Source organism: Mustelus asterias, unplaced genomic scaffold (genome assembly GCF_964213995.1).
Source record: "Mustelus asterias unplaced genomic scaffold, sMusAst1.hap1.1 HAP1_SCAFFOLD_1172, whole genome shotgun sequence".
NCBI classification, from domain to species: Eukaryota; Metazoa; Chordata; class Chondrichthyes; order Carcharhiniformes; family Triakidae; genus Mustelus; species Mustelus asterias.
In genome coordinates, this window is record NW_027591117.1 from 10,001 (window position 1) to 27,859 (window position 17,859).

The window sequence follows — 17,859 nt, forward strand, 5'->3', positions numbered from 1 at the left end:
TGGGTGAGGGTTCCAGATGAGCTGAGACTGGGCTGGAGTCGGGCGATGGCACTGACATGTGACCCGGTGGCACAGTGGTTAGTGCAGCTGCCCAACAGCGCCAGGGACCCGGGTTCAATTCCAGCCTCGGGTCGCTGTCTGTGCAGAGTTTCTACATTCCCCCCGTGTCTGTGTGGGTTTCCTCCGGGTGTTCCGGTTTCCTCCCACAGTCCAAAGATATGCCGGTTAGACGGATTGGCCATGCTAAATTGCCACTTGGTATCAGGGGGATTAACAGGTAAATATGTGGATAGGGCCTGGATGGGATTGTTGTCGGTGCAGGCTCGATGGGCTGAATGGCCTCCTTCTACACTGTATTTTATTATTCATTAGTGTTAATTAATTACTATTAATGCTTCTATGAATGAAGGTGGTCTTGATGATGATGTGGACATGTGGCTGGAAGCTCATCTTGGGATGAACTATTTCACCCTGGTTGTGAACAGCCTGGTTCAGCCTCAGACAGTTGCCAGGAGGAGAGATAAAGTTGTTGGCGAGGGAGTGGAGTTTGTCGTGGGGACTGAACACAATGGGTTCAGTCTTCCCAGTATTTATATGAAATAAATTTCTGTTCTTTCAGTACTGGATGCCAGACAAGTCAGGATGGTGTGTGAGTTGGAGAGGAACTTGGAGCTGATGGTGTTCACAGGGTTTGGAAATTCTGTCAAAGTTCCTGTTGAGTTGTAGATGTATAAAATCTCTCTCCTCACCTCCGGCCTCTCCTACTTCTCTCTGTTTCCACTCAGAGTGTGGAGATGCCGGCGTTGGACTGGGGTAAACACAGTAAGAAGTCTCACAACACCAGGTTAAAGTCCAACAGGTTTATTTGGTAGCACAAGCCACAAGCTTTTGGAGCGCTGCCCCTTCATCAGGTGAGTGGGAGTCGTGTTCCCAAACAGGGCATGTAAAGACACAAACTCAATTTACAAGATAATGGTTGGAATGCGAGTCTTTACACGTAATCAAGTCTTAAAGGTACAGACAATGTGAGTGGAGAGAGGATTAAGCACAGATTAAAGAGGTGTGTTTTGCAAGCATGTGGAGATGCAGGCGTTGGACTGGGGTAAACACAGTATGTAGCCGAACAACACCAGGTTAAAGTCCAACAGGTATATTTGGTAGCAAACACCACTAGCTTTCGGAGCGCTGCTCCTTGGTCAGGTGAAGGACAGTTAGTGAGATTTTGCAACCCTCGGCAAGTCGTGGGGGTTTACAGATTGTGTGACATGAACCCAAGATCCCGGTTGAGGCATAATAAGAGAAGAAGCCTAAGCATCTTCTCAGTGCTTTTGCACTAGCAGGTAAGGGAAGTTCAGAAAGGGGGCGCATACGGTCTGGATCAGGGCCAATGACCCCGTTTTCCACCACGTATCCTAGGATGGCTAAACGGCGCGTACGAAACACACACTTCTCCCTGTTGTAGGTCAGGTTCAGGCGAGATGCAGTGCGTAGGAAGTTCAGGAGATTTGTGTCGTGGTCCTGCTGGTCATGGCCGCAGATGGTGACATTATCCAGGTACGGGAAGGTAGCCCGCAGCCCGTTCTGGTCCACCATTCGGTCCATAGCACGCTGGAAGACCGAGACCCCATTGGTGACACCAAAGGGAACCCTGAGAAAGTGATACAAGCGACGGTCAGCTCACACAGGGTGACAGTATCTCAGATCGATATTGCAAATGTAAGTTCCGATCATTAACTAATGTAATTGCAACTGGACCACACCAGTTGCTGTTTTTGAGTGTTGTCTTTTGTTGCAATGTTAAGAATCTCCGTCACTCTCTCTGTGGAAACTGAATTACCCGCGTGTGTGCGCGCGCACCCTGCTGGGCACTAACTGGAACTGCCAGTGTGGGGTTTTTGCACGGCATTCGCTATATCTCTGCAGCAGTGTGGGCTCCATGGCACAGAAGTACCCGGCGCTGTCGGAAATCAGTGTGTTACTGATCGTCAGCTCGCTAGTCTTGTTCTTTTTATCAAATTTGGAAGAAAACCGATCATTGAGGTCGGGATTCTTTTGTACATTCTCTCCAATAAGCTGAAACATGTACACTGGAGCTTTCCCGGGCTGCTGACTGTACCAGTACACATAAGGGCTGGAATCGCTTGTTTTCAAAGTGCAGGTTAGTGTGACATCATTTTCCTCTTTAACCTTTATTACAGGATCCAATTGTTCCACTTCGTCTTGGTGGCTCCTTTCTAACAGAAACAACAGCAATATGACAATCAGAGTTAGCCTCAGATTAAACGACACAATTATCATTATCACTATTGTTTTATCAACAAGAATATCTGGGTTACAGCAGTCAGGAGGAGCTTGTAGTTTTACTGGGAAGAAAATACTTACTGAGAAGTGAGAGAATGATGAGGATCGGAGTGAGATAGTTCACCATGATGCTTCCTGAGTCTGTAACTCTGCAATGAGTGAAATCCTGTCAGAGACAGAAAGACACTGTTCCACTGCACTGCTGATCCAACCAATGAGAGGAATGGAGCAGCGGCAGCAATCCGTCCAATCACACAATAGGTTCAGAGTGAGAGCAGAAAACGGAAGTCGTGGGCGGGGATGCAGGAGACAAAATATTGAGTGAAGTGTGAGGCAGCTTCAGCTGCACCCGGAACGGAAATAGCGAGACTTCCATCTCCGGAATCTGTCACCATTCTGCACCTGCTCACTGTCCAAGTGACTGAGAAGAAATAGAGAGGGAGGGGCATAACGGGGCCAGGGACATGAACAAAATAGAAACATATTCTATTGGAAAGACGGAGGATGAGGGGAGACTTAATAGAGGTGTATAAAATTATGAAAGGCATAGATAGGGTGAACGGTGGGAAGCTTTTCCCCGGGTCGGTGGTGACGTTCACGAGGGGTCATAGGTTCAAGGTGAAGGGGGGGAGGTTTAACACAGATATCAGAAGGACATATTTTACACAGAGGGTCGTGGGGACCTGGAATGTGTTGCCGGGCAAGGTGGTGGAGGCGGACAGACTGGGAACGTTTAAGACTTATCTAGACAGCTATATGAACGGAGTGGGAATGGAGGGATACAAAAGAGTGGTCTACTTTGGACCAGGGAGCGGCACGGGCTAATTGTTCTTTGTTTCTCGTTTCAAGGCTTCATTCTATGATCATCTTGCTGGTGCCAGTACAGAGCGAGACTGCGGATAGTTGGGAACCTGTCTCGGGGGCAGGGAATTCAGATGGTGTTCGTAAAGCAGAAGTGGAAATGAATAGGGTTGGGAAGCATTTTCTGATCAGGGCCAGTGTGATCTCCTGGACTCGTTTCGATCGCCTCAGGGGGTCGGAGAGGAATTTCCCAGATTTTTTTTCCCCATATTGGCCCTGGGGTTTTCACTCTGGGTTTTCGCCTCTCCCTGGAGATCACATGGTCTGGAATGGGGGGTGGGGGTGAGTTAATAGGTTGTGATGAACAAAGCATCGTAGCTGTGAGGGACAGCTCGGTGGATAGGATATTAGGATGTAGATAGGCTGGAAAATTGGGCGGGGATCCTGGATTCAGGATTCAATCCTGGACCGGGGAGCGGCGCAGGCTTGGAGGGCCGAAGGGCCTGTTCCTGTGCTGTATTGTTCTTTGTTCTTTTGTTCTTTGTATAGCGTATCAATGCAGGAGATGAGGCCACTCGGCCCATGGTATCTTTGCCTAACAGAATTCAGAATTGATGTGGAGAATTCAGAATTGATGTGGAGAATTCAGAATTACAGAATTCTTCAATTCAGCTTTCAAACCCCGCATCTCTCACAGTGACTGCATTTTTCTGCTTTCAACTTATCTCTCATTCCCTCCTGAAACTTACTATGAATGCACTGAACTCATTCGGGAGGGGTGTGTTGGAGGGGGCGATTTTACATGCCTTCATCTTGGAGCCTGTTATGTTTTGCACAACATGCCACAGTCGGTGCGGGTCTGTGTGGCTAGCCTGCGACTCTTGTTTGGTCCAGTAATGTCTTTTGGCATCTTTGATGAATCTCCTTAGATGATATCTGACTTTCCTGCATAAGTCAGGGTCGCCTGACTTGAACGCCTCAGACCGAGACTTCAGCAAACAGTGGATAGCCCTGTTCATACATAGTTTCCTGTTGGGGATTTGTTTCTTGGGCACATAATCTTCCACACACTTACTAATGAAGTCAGTTACTGTAGCAGCGTACTGGTTCAGGATGGTCGCAGAGTTTTTAAATGCTGATCAGACCACTGACTCGAAGCAGCCCCGAAGGAGATAATCCAATTCCTCGGACCAACAGTTCACGGCTTTTTTTGACTGATTTCGTCAAACAATATACGTTTGCTATCAATGCTCATATATATTTTTGCTTCGAAATAGCTCTTTTATTTACATTTTCTCAATATTGTTACTGGCCACGGTTGTGAGTCTCGAATGCACTCCGACATTGAACCGAACTCGGTATCCCACTGCCGCCTGGTGGCGGCGACCTGAACTGCAAAATGCAGCTTTCGATCACCTGTGAGTCAAGATTACGTTTAACAGTTTCCGGTCATAAATTCCACTGTTTTTATTTATGCATGATTAGAATTTTAGATGTCACCCGGGGTGGAGAAGCTTATTTGATAAGTCCACCTCCTCCAGACAAAGACTATTGCACACATCCGAAGCATGGACATTCTGTCACTCAGCCGCTGTCCTCAGCTGCAAAGACAGAAAGATCAGCGGTGAATTTAGAATGTATCTATAATGCTAGATTTTACTCTCTGAAAAGTGCAGCATTCTGAAAATATAAATTGAACCGGTTTTGTGCCTTCTTTCTCATAAGCAAAATAAACCAAATTAGTCGGTTCGATCCTGACTATATGCTGATTCAAAACCTCCAAACATTCTCCAAAATCTTGGCGTTCTCTCGACTTCTTCGTGCCCAGGATTTGAACAGAGAACTCCAGCAATGATTTCAGCAGATTTAGCATCATTTTCCGATATAAATACCAGCGGTATGAAGACAAAAGCAAAATACTGTGGATATTGGAATCAGAAACCGAAACAGAAAATGCTGGAAAATCTCAGCAGGCCTGACAGCATCTGTGGGGGAGAGAAAAGAGCCAAAGTTCCGAGTCTAGAAGACTCTTCGTCAGACCTTCGTCTCAACAGTATAAAGGTCGCGTTGAAAAAACCCCAATTTATATTTCTGGCTGTGTCTTGGTATGTACTGCAGTCAACCATGAATCCACTCAACAGCCAAATTCCAGCGTGCATTAAACTGGATCCGCCAGCTGGGGACGCCAAAGAGACTCACCCAGCAACACATAGTCGGTTTTCTGGCTGAAATCGGGTTTTGTGTGCTGGTGAACTGCCATCTTGAACCGCTGCAGTCCCTGAGGTGTAGGTAAACCCACAGTGCTCCATTCACTGCCGCCCAGCTCTGAAACCAAGAATTGGGAAACAAACGTACGCTCAGCTGTTTGGAATTAGAAAGAAACCAAATGGTCTGACTGGATACCACCTTTTCATTCTCAGAAATGAACCAAACCGCAGAGGCATAGGACGTAACTCAACATTAACTTAAATCTTCACTAAAATCATTTCAGGCTCAGCCCGCTCTGTTCAACTCAACCAATAACTTCCTGCAAACATGTTGGTATTTGCTTTGTATTTGCTCCTCACAATTGCAGCTTTCTTAACTGACACTTTTACAAAGAACAAAATACTCCTCGTGCAGTCATGTGTTCTGTATTAACAGTATTTTCTCTCGATTTCTAAAGTGGTCTATCACATGATGATGTGAAGCATAATTATCGGATGGTAAAAGCACCGGGTTTCATCTGGACAAAACGGGCAATGGCAGTAACAGCGCACTCTGGCTTCATTCAGCACCGTTCCGTCAACCCAGACAATGCACTGCAGACGAGAAATGAGGCAAAAGCATCAAATATTTGCCGGTGACCGAATATGTTGCCTAGAATCATAGCAAAGCATTCCTACAGTTCGGAAGGAGGCTATTCGGCCATCGAGCCTGCACCAACAACGATCCCACACAGGCACTATCCCCGTAACCCCATGCAACCCCTGGTAATCTCCCTGATACTCAGGGTCAATTTAGCATGGCCAATCAACCTAACCAGCACATCTTTGAAGTGCGGAAGGAAACCGGCGCACCTGGAGGAAACCCACGGAGACAGAGGGAGAATGTGCAGACTCCACTCAGACAGTCACCCAAGGCCAGAATTGAACCCGGGTTCCCGGTGCTGTGAGACAGCAGTGGCCCAAGAATGGAAATGGACCCGGGTTCCTGGTGCTGTGAGGCAGTAGTGCCAACCACTCTGCATCAGAAAGAACAAAGTAATTTTTCTCCTCCCGAATGTCGATAAGTTTTTTTTTCATTTCTCAGTGAGTTCTGAATAATGTGAATGTTGATTCTGTTTAGGAACTGAGGTGTGAACCATCTGAGAGAATATCCCTCTGAACGGACTCGGTAATTGATGGACTGGGATAATGTAACAGACCGGAGTTGTACTTAAGTTTTTTTTTCAAAATAAAATTATTAAACTGACTGAATTCGTGTTTAGAATAATGGCTCATAATTGGCCCCTATCCTGGTGAGCTGCAGACTGGAAAGCTTGTGTGCCCGCCATACCTTGTATCGATTTCACTTCCATTACACCGAAGGAGAGCATCAGCATGTCCCAATCCCAATGATTGAAGCACAAATCTCACGATGTCACAACTAAAATGAGAATTCGTGTTTGTTGTCACGTTTCTGTGTGTTGGATCGTGTGGTAGGTATTATTTTCTGGTCTGTTTCCCTGTCTAGTAACAGTACTACTTCTGAAACATTACATTGAATGTACAACAAGCATTGAGGCATTTTGTGTTTGTGAAAGGTTAAACCGCCAAAGGGCGCTGTGTTAACGCGTTTTCAACAGTTGTAAACCACAAACTACAGATACAGCCGCCACAGCCCCGCCCCGACCTGCCTTTGCTCTTCCGGTTATCAGTCATGTAGCCTGGCCTATGTTATTGACATATTGTTGAAGCAGCTCAGTCTTCGTCATTGGTGGGATTTGCAGTGCAGTGGGGAAGCAAACTGTATTTTTCATCCGACAGGGTGACGGAATCAGGGAGCAGCAATGCAGAAGTACCCGGCACTGCTCCTCATCATTACATCATTCCTCAGTAAGTATCTCCTTTCTTGCAAAAGATATATTCTCCCCAAGTGCTCCAACCGAGAGTCAAAAGAGTCTCGTTCATTGAGATGATGCGATGCTGACAATACTTATGGTTTTCTGTCAGAATGGAGTCACGAAGCAGCAGGGGAACAGTGGTACTCGGGAATGGCAGTGGAGGAGGGAAGCAATGTCACTCTAACCTGCAACATGAAGAGAAGCGATCGTCGAAGTTATGTGTTCTGGTACCGCCGTCGCTCTGGACAGCACCCACAATGTGTCATTCGTATCATAGGAGATAATGTAAAAAGAAACCTCGGTATCACTGATCGATTCTCTTCAATGTTTGATGCGAGCAGCAAGATTACAGAGCTAACCATTAGCAACGCAATGCTCTCTGACTCTGCAGCATATTCCTGTGCTGTGAATCACACAGTGCTTCAAAGATAGAGCATGTCCCGTACCAAAACACACGGTGGCTTTCTCCAATTCGTTGTCAAGAGAAGTTTGACAACAATCAACAGAATAGAAAGCTGGACCTTCCGCCAATCTGATCAACCTGAAATGTTAAAACATTGAACAATTTGCCCTATTCACTTTTTGCCTTCACTCCTGAAGGCAGCAAATAAATCTGACAACCTGCAACAATCTGATCTGGAAACATTTTGCGAACATCACGAGCGGCATCATGGTCAACAATAATAATCAAATGGGGCTTGTGGGGGGTGGTGGTGGTGGATGGCCGGCGGTTGTCGGGGAATCCAGACTCCGCGTGCGAATCTCATCACGGCAGATTGTGGAATTTGATTGCAAAATGTCTGGAATTAAAAGGATAATTATTGTCTTTAGAAACCCTTTTGGAGCACTGAAGCCCTCAAACGGCAGAGAAGAACGAAACTTACCGCCCTTAATGAGTGGGTAAGAAGGGAGTGGGGAATCGGTTTTCTGCATCTGTAGACAATTTGAAAAGTGACAGGAATTTCGCCACCCACGGGCTGCGGCAGTCTGACAGCGCGGTGTGTTACTGCGGAATGAGAGACAGTGACAGAAGCCAGAGGAAACCTGGGACACTGCTGCAGTCTGGCAAATGGAATGGGTGGCAGACGGGGAGAAAGCGGGACCTTCTGAACCTATCAGCAGATTGATGTGGCTCAAAATTAACCCGAATTATGAACAAGCTCAGTGCAACAGGTGCAGCACTGGGGAAGCTTTCCTCTCTCCCAGACTCTGCCCAATAGACGCTGAACATGATGCTCAGATTTGTTTGGGGAATTTACACCATTTCGTAAATTGAGGATATTGTGGAAAAAAGCTGTGAAAGATATTGGTTTACAGCATGGAAAAACACGAAATGAAGATAAACAAATGGAAAGACGGTGAGTGGGTCAGAGACAGAGACCGTGGTAGATATAGAGGCACAGATTGGGAGAGACAGGTAGAGATACAGACAGATAACCATGAGGAAAGAGAATGATAGAAACGAGGGAGAGACATGGAGATAAATATTGGCACAGACAGGGGAAGAAATGAAGAAGAGACAGAGGCGGGAAGGGAAACAGATGAGGATACGGCGAAGAGGCCGTGAGGGAAACAGATGCAGATATATGGAGACAATACAGAAGGGGGAACATAGAGAGACAAATGTGCAGAGATCACTAGAAACAGAGAGGTAGACAGTGAGACAACCAAAGGGGCGCAGTGAGAAAAACAATGTCCCAAATGGAATCAGGAATTCAACAGGGAGAAATAAAAATAACATAATATAATGCAGTCCATGGATAGGCCGAATGGCCTCATTCGATGCTCACCGATTCAATGATTGTCGATGCTTCATGTCCCAGCCATAAACATTTAATTTTAGACACTTGAACAGTGAGCAGGTGCAGGATGATCGGAGACTTCTGTAGATTCAAGCGTCGCTATTTCCGCTCCCACAGCATCCAGTGCAGCTGAGAGTCACGGCAAACCCCACTCAATATTGAGCCTGTGGTAACCCCGCCCACAGCTTCCGTTTGCTGCTCTCACTCTGACCCGATTGGACAGATTGCTGCCACTGCTCCATTCCTCTCATTGGATCAGCAGTGCAGTGGGACGGGGATCTTTAGTTCTGTTTCTGACAGAGGATTTCTCTCACTACAGAGTTACAGACTCAGGAAGGATCATGGGGATCCAGCTCTTTCCGATCCTCATCGTTATCTCACTTCTCAGTAAGTATTTCCTTCCCAATAAAACTCCATTCTGCTCCTGACTGCTGTAACCCAGATGTTATTGTTATTAAAACAACAGTGACGATGTTGATGATAATTGCATCGTTTAATCTGAGGCTGACTCTAATTGTCATTATTGCTGTTCCTTCCGTTAGAATGGAGCCAGCAAGACAAAGTGGAACAACAGGATTCTGAAATATCGGTTAAAGAGGAAAGTAATGTCACACTGACCTGCTCCTTGGAAACAAGCAATTACAACCCTGATGTGTACTGGTACAGTCAGCAGCCCGGGAAAGCTCCAGTGGACATGTTTCAGCTTATTGGGGAGAATGTGCAAAGGAATACCGACCTCAGTGATCGGTTTTCTTCTACATTTGATAAAAAGAACAAGACTAGCGAGCTGACGATCAGTAACACACTGATCTCTGACAGCGCCGTTTATTTCTGTGCTATGAAGCCCACACTGCTGCAGAGATATAGCGAATCCCGTACAAAAACCACACACAGGCAGTTCCAGTCAGTGCCCAGTAGGGTGCGCTCACACACACGCGGGCAATTCAGTTTCCACAGAGAGAGTGACAGGAAGATTGTTCACATTGCAACAAAACACAACACTCAAAAACAGAAACTGGTGTGGTTCAGTTTCACATTTACATTTGCTAATGATCGTAACTTACATTTGCAATTGAAATAAGATTGACAGATCGATCTGAGATACAGTATCGCCTTTTTTTTTGGTTTTCGATACCTTTCCCTGCCTATTTATTCCAAACACGTTCTTGTATTTACTGATTTATGGGAGTTGTGCACATTTCACTTTTCTAGTCTTTAACGTAAGAATTTAAAGCTTTTTCTGACACCTTGTACATCCATTCAGAACCTCCCCAATTCGTCTGCTCAGCGATTCAGTCCCACTTTCCATCCTCCTCACTGATTAAGATTTCGCTTTGTATTGAATCATTTACTAACCCTGGCACTCCTAGTGCGAGGCTGCTCGGACGCAGTATGGAATGGACATTCAGCTGCCGCTCTTACAGAGAAGCAAATTTATAGAATTTCTAATGAGACATTGTTATTGAGATGAAATCCTTACAGATAAATCCTAGCTGTCACTTCACTGCGTGTGGTCGCCCCACGCACAGCTTTCCTGTGCTGTTCTCACTCTGACCCGTCTCACCTCTGCTGTTTTATTAGAGGTTTTATTGGGGATATTGATCTTTGCCGCTTTTCCCTGTTTGGCACTGATTGAATCAGTAGTTGAATGGGGAGGCAAGATATATCACCATGTCTGAAAGAGGATTTCACAGACTACAAATTAAAAAGTGAGGGAACATCAAATGGAAATATATCAGACCATTCATTATTCCATCACCTCTTATGAAGTAGATGTTTCAACTCAACATTTATCCTCCCCCGCATCATAGCTGCTATCCAAAACATGATTGATAACAAACTGTTTGTTATGTTGCTGTAAGAATGAATATTGTCATTCTCCATGTCGAAACAGAGCCATCAAGACTCAGGGGACCGGTCGTTGTCTGAAATGACGGCTGAAGAGGAAAGTAATCCCCTGTAGTGGGATGACCAAATTCACTTTGTTGCTTTCGTCCCTCCGCCAAGAGGATGAATTGGAGATGAAGGAACTGTGAGGTCATTGCTTGAATTGGAAATCAAAGGAGCTTGAAGCCGATTGGATGTTATCTGATGCTGTTTTCAGCAGTGAACCAATCAACAGGGGCCCGGATATGACTCAGCCTCTTCCCACCTCTTGAGTAAAACAACTTCAGCTTCAACCCGTTCTGGTCAAATCCGCTTCCAGCTCTCTGCAAACATGTCTCCTGTTACTCTGTATTTATTCCTCATAGCGACAGCTCTTTTAACCGGTAGGTTCACAAGTTGCTCAATTCTGTGTTGTACATCATTCCCACATAATATATTCTGTCAGGTGGTTCGCTCAATGCAAGGGGGAGAGAATGGATTGATCACAAAATCGAAAAATTGTCATGATCCCGCTGGTCTCAACACTGAGCACTGTTGGGATTAGGCACATTTCTCCCATGGAATGAGAAAGAATGAGTTGGGCTCAGATTGAAGCTCCTCTGATACCAGTGAATGATTTTGGCAAACATCACATTTCAAACAGACCGTGAGCGGTTTCCAGTTACAGGGACTGAAGGCGAGGAACTGATCTCTTTAGAAAGAAGAGAATGTTTATGGTGGAAGTTTTATTTAATCGCCACAAGCACCTTCCCTTTCTAGCCGCTGAACTGTGAAATATATGTTTTGTTGTGCTGTGTGATTTCTTTCTGAGATTATTGTTCAAGATTACGGCAGATTCGAGGGTTTGGGGGGGGGGGGGTTCGGGGTGGGGGTGGGGGGCAGAGTGAAGTCGCATTGTTTAGATTAATATTCCTTTGCGTTCTTACAGGACACTGTGGAGGAGATTCTGTTTCACAGACACCGGCTGCAGTCACCGTCACTGAAGGAAATATTGTTCAGTTGCTCTGTAATTATACAGCTACAAGTACTAGCACTCCTTATTTATTCTGGTACCGTCAGCATTCCAGTGGGTCCATGGAGTTTCTGCTGAGGAGGTATAAATACAGTGGCAACACAGAGGTGTCCTCAGGGGAACGTTTTTCAGCGGAACTCAATGATACAATCCGCACCGTCCCGTTGAAAGTGTCTAAAACAGAGCTGGCAGACTCCGGGGTTTATTACTGCGCACTGAGTCCCACAGAGACACAGAGCTGGGCTGAACCTGTACAAAAACTATCAGAGCCTCACTCAACATAACAGAGCGTTAGGCAAACATTGGATCAGAGTGAGTCTGAAATGGAACCTGAAATCGTGGTGATTTCTCAATCTTTCACTGAGAATATTTTTATGAATAACAAATATATTGCAAAATTAAAACACCGGGACACTTAAAAGTATGAGCATGATAATATTTGTAAATTGTAATGTCCCGAAGTGTCGTAAACACAGCAGCTAATTTGGACTCAGCATATTATTTCATTCAGTAATATTGCAGTGCTCTGGCTGTGTCAGTCACTGCGACTGGTGAACAGATATCGAACAGGATGTTTCTCTTGCTCTTTTTGGAAACAGTGACCATGTGGCACCTCCACCTGAGAGGGAAGACGGTGCCCCAGATTTAACAGGTCACCGCGAGGCTGGCAGCTCTGACAGTGCAGTATTTCTAAGCACTGCACTGTCTCCTCGGTAAGTTCCCGGAGTATTGTTCTGGATAGATTGCCGGTGTCCCCTGGAGTGGAAATAATCTCTGAAGGGACTGGAGGACAGTATTCGGGAAGTCTCGGGGCGTGGTGACCAGTCGTTAACCCAATCTGGGAAAAACAAACTGAAATAACGAAAATGAAATTAAAAATAAACATTATCGGTCCCCGTGGAAACAGAAAGACAATGAATGCAACCTCTACAAACAAGTATCCCTCGAAAAAAGAGAACTTACGTTTACTGATGTGACGCCTTTCACAGGCTCCAGAAGTGAAATGGGACTTGCGAACCTCAGGAATGTCATTTCCAGTGTAGTCGGTGTGGTGATGGTTACAAACGGTATCAGCGCAGCAGGCAGTGGGAATGTTTAATTCTCAGTCAGAAATTCCCGTCACTCTGACCCTGGAGTAAAGGGATTGGGGAATCCAAATATGTGCCGGTTACATTGAATTTGTCGCAAATTTGAACCAAATAATGGACACCTCTCTCTCTCTCTCTTCCTCTCTTTCCATCCATCCTCTCTCTTTCTCTTTCTGCGACATTGAGGAGCCATGTTGACGATCCATATTGTCCTAAATGCCTTCCTCAGACTACCCAATGACATTAGAATACAATGCTTTATAGAGTTCACTCTCTAAGTCTCCTGTCCCCCCCTCACCCTCCAGGCATCATGCCCTGACGTGGCGCTGGGTGACCAGAGACTTCCATTAGATTTCTCCATGATTATGCCTGACAAATTACTGCAGTGGCTTTGATTACCTCCTGCAGTCTGTGTGACCAGGAAACTCTCCTGTTCTCACCACCGTCATCAGTCATATTGGAAGAATTGAGACCCTGATATTCAACATTGGGTGACCAGGCGAAGAACACACCTCAGTAGCCAAAAGGCCGCAAAGCCTTATGTAGGACAGAAAGGAAGAATTCTGGCAAGCTGGTCTTTATATAATTTGGGTTCAATTACAAATCCACAATGCAGTTCACAGATCTGATTCAGTAAGAGGAGGTGAGAGTGCCTTTGCCGGTTTTTGTACGGGTTGACTGTGCCTCTGTAACAGTGTGGGGCTCAGTGCACAGTGATACACGGCAGAGTCAGAGACATGGACCCCGGTGATTGTTAAAGGAACTGTTCTCTTGTCTTGGGCCAATTCAGCCGAAAACCGGTCAGGAAAATCTGGAGACTTTTCCCCCTGTCCCTTGCCGTATTTCTTCAGTAAATATCTCGGAGCTTCCCTGGGATACTGGATGTACCAGAAGAAAGTTGTCATAGTGCTTTTTGCTGTGTAGTTGCAGTTCAATATTACCGTCTGTCCTTCCTGAACTGTTACTTCGGGCGGCTCCTGGGAAACTGAATCTTGGCCACTGGTTCCTGTAACAACATATAGAATGTGTGAGAAATCTGAGTGAATATCACCCATGAAACACAGACTGAGGATTTGAGCTCAGACTCACCGGGCAGCGTGACCATTATTATCAGTAAAGCACACAGGGAACACATGGTTCCTGATTGGACAGTAAACAGCCACACTGTTTAAACGATGTTGCTGCTTCTAGTTTATATCACAGAGTCAACTCAGATCAGAGGCAACTGCAATTATTGGGAAACTGGGGGGCGGGGGGGGGCGTTTCTCAGTGCTACGATTGGCTAGTCTCCCTGAGATGACGGTACCTTTGGACCAATCACTGTTAGTTGAGGAGGAAGTACAGCTGGTTTTCTCCAATCAATTGTCGCCCCGGCTCTGTGTGTCTCTCTTGCTCTCGGTCATAATATCAGTCATTCTGACTCCTTCTCGGTTTAACTCGCTTTCCTTCGAATTCAATGTCGATATATTTCTTTCGGTAGATCTTTCTCCTAATTAAGGTGAAAAGTGAAGCAGATAATTTGAAATCCGTCTGATGAACAGTTCTTGAGTGCCGCCCAGTGCATGAGGATAATTAATAGATGCCGTTTTAATACACCAAGAAAACTAATCACCCAACTCCACATTGAGATTAGGTTCCACTCGGAAGGCATTGATTTCAGTCAGTCAATAGTTTTAACCCAGCAGCTTCAACATGTGACAACTTTGAGTCTGTCTTTGATATTTGATCACTTTGGAAAAGTGCGGTCTGTCAGAGAGTTAACTGATCTGGAACATTTAAAGTGCAGATTGATGACGTGTTTCACCCTTTCTATACCCTTCATAATTTTGTACACCTCTATTAGGTCTCCCCTCATTCTCCGTCTTTCCAGGGAGAACAAGCCCAGTTTACCCAATCTCTCCTCATAGCTAAGACCCTCCATACCAGGCAACATCCTGGTAAACCTTCTCTGCACTCTGTCTAAAGCCTCCACGTCCTTCTGGTAGTGCGGTGACCAGAACTGGACACAGTATTCCAAATGTGGCCTAACCAGCGTTCTATACAGCTGCATCATCAGACTCCAGCTTTTATACTCCATACCCCGTCCTATAAAGGCAAGCATACCATATGCCTTCTTCACCACCTTCTCCACCTGTGCTGCCACCTTCAAGGATTTGTGGACTTGCACACCTAGGTCCCTCTGTGTTTTTATACTCCTGATGGCTCTGCCATTTATTGTATAACTCCCCCCTACATTAGTTCTTCCAAAATGCATCACTTCGCATTTATCTGGATTAAATTCCATCTGCCATTTCTCCGCCCAATTTTCCAGCCTATCTATATCCTGCTGTATTGTCCGACAATGTTCATCGCTATCCGCAAGTCCAGCCATCCGCAAACGTGCTGATTACACCAGTTACACCTTCTTCCAAATCATTTATACATATCACAAACTGTCTAAACCCCAACAGTACGTTCTAATCACATAGACACTATGCACCGGCTGTGATAAATGGGACACAGAGAGTAGAGATTGAGAATGTGTTGCTGATTAATTCAGATAGACAGGAAAAGATCATGGAAATACAAAACGTGAATGAGAGCATAATAACTTGGTTTGCGAAATTATTTTGCAGTCTAAATGAAAGTTACAACGTACCTAAAACAATTCCTCTGTTGCTGCTCACTTGTTCATGTTGAATCTTGTGTTGTGTTATTTTAGTAACGGCCCTGAACTCTCACAGACTAAATAATTGCTTCTGTTTATCAGTGCGGGAGCGCCCTCTGCTGATCACTAACTGGAACCCCCAGCCTGGGGTTTTTGTCCGGGGTTCGCTATATCTCTGCACCAGTGTGGGCTCCACGGCACAGAAATACACGGCGCTGTCAGAGAGAAGCGTTCCGGCGATATTTAAAAGGACCGTTTTGTTTCCTTTGTGTAAAACAGCAGAGAATCTATCCGGAGGATTTTCAGACGTGCCGCCCGTGCTTTATATCGTCAACAAATATTTCGGAGCTTCCCCGGGAGACTTGATGTACCAGAAGAGAGTCGCAGCACCAGCTGTCGAGTAACTGCAAGGCAGTGTTATGGACTGTCGATCCTGAACCATTAATTCAGGCGGATCTTGGGACACTTCATCTTTGCCATTGGTTCCTGCAACAAATTGCAGAATCTATTAAATATCTGGAGGAGAACGCTGGGAACAGACAGTGATTATTTAAACACAAACTCACCGGGTATCAAAACCAACAGTATTAGTAAAGAACATTGGGAGAACATGCTTCCTGCTTCCGTATTCCACAAAATCAGCGGAATTGTAAAATTATTTCAGCTCTTGTACTCTGTTGTGAAGAAGTAATTTGATATCATGAGCAGTCCTCATTTATTGGAGGACTAAGAGGCGTTACCCAATGACAGGATTGGCTTGTTTCTCAGTGTTGTCAAGAACTGGCTATCGAACAACATTGGTTGTAGCCCAATTACTTTATCTGACTATTTCTCTGTCTGCTCCTGCCTGTCTTTCTCTGCGCCTCCGGTTCTCTGTTCGCCTCAATGACCATCCTGCACTCTCAATATTTTGTCCACTAGTGCCTGTCTCCTCTCTCTGTGTCTCAGATCCCCTCTCTCCCTCAACCGTTTTCCAGGAAAGTGTAGAATGTGGACCATGCAATTTCTGCCAGTCTCCCATTTCAATAAATTCTCCAAGCCCCCATTAGAGGACATCTGATAGTTACCATAATGAGAAAAGTTTAAAATTGAAGCAGGTACACTAAAATCCGGCAGTCTGTCAGATAAATGGGAGTTAGGAGTGAAATTTACATCCTTTCGATGTGTGGAGAGAGCTTTATCAAGAGTTCGAATCTTATCAGTATTGCTGTGGTTTCAAATGTTGTAACACGAATATAGTTTAACAGAAAGGCCTGGAACACTCAAAACAGGTAAAGCAATTAATTGATGAGGATTCAAACTGATGCTCGTATTAATTCCGTGCATGGGTCCTCCTGAATATAAGTATATTATAATGAGAATAATAAGAAAAAGAAAGAAGTACAGCAGCATAATCCTGCAACAAGATCCTTCAGTAATCTGAGAATTCACTGATCTCTCAAGAAGAGGCCATTTACCTTACATCACCACCAGAGGGCGATCCCTCACCGTGTTTTTGTGTTAACTGTATCAGGAGCGGGTTCCATAACGCATGGATACGTTCGGGAGCCATAATCCAGGAGGACAGGATGAATTGCTGGATTGCACAGTGAAATGATACAGAGCAGTAATGTAGGAGAAAACTGCTTTAATTGTTGGATTACAAAGTTAAATATTACAGAGCAGAAATCTCGGAGAACTGGATTAATTCTTGGATTACACATGATGTGTCACAGAATAGTAATCCGGGAGAACTGGATTAATTGTTAGAATACATTGTAATATCTTACAGAGCAGATATGGATGCTAAATTTGCTGACAACACAAAGTTAGGTAGGAAAATAAGTGGTGAAGTGGATGTAAGGAGGCGATAAAGTGAAATAAATAGATAAAATGAATTTGCAAAGCCCCGCCAAATTGATTATAATGTGGACAAACGTGAAAATGTTCATTTTAGCATGATCAATATAAAATACGCTCAGTATCTAAATGGTGAGAGATCACAACGTTCTGAGGGACAGAGGGATTGGGCTGTCCCGGGGCACGAATCGAAAGGGGCTAATGTACAGGTATAGTAATTAATTAAAAACGTCAGAAAATGTTATCATTCACTACGAGTGAGTCGATTATATAATATGAAGGATGTGTTTCCGTTGTACGGGGCATTGGTGAGACCACACCTGGAGTATTGCGGACAATACGTATCTCCTTATCTAAAGAATGATGGTAATGCGTTAGAAAACGTTCAGAGTAGGTTT

The 17,859-nt window shown here is 45.0% G+C and overlaps 2 gene segments (V, D, J or C); both read right to left on the reverse strand.

The window, feature by feature from the left end:
• Nucleotides 1–847: 847 nt before the first annotated feature.
• LOC144487966 (T cell receptor alpha variable 38-2/delta variable 8-like) lies at nucleotides 848–9,142 on the reverse strand. The segment is given in 3 exon segments: nucleotides 848–2,234; nucleotides 2,383–2,450; nucleotides 8,977–9,142. Coding segments are annotated over 3 exon segments (495 nt in total).
• A 4,450-nt stretch (nucleotides 9,143–13,592) lies between these two features.
• Nucleotides 13,593–14,080, reverse strand: LOC144487967 (T cell receptor alpha variable 12-3-like). The segment is given in 2 exon segments: nucleotides 13,593–13,981; nucleotides 14,065–14,080. Coding segments are annotated over 2 exon segments (405 nt in total).
• Between the last annotated feature and the right edge of the window lie 3,779 nt (nucleotides 14,081–17,859).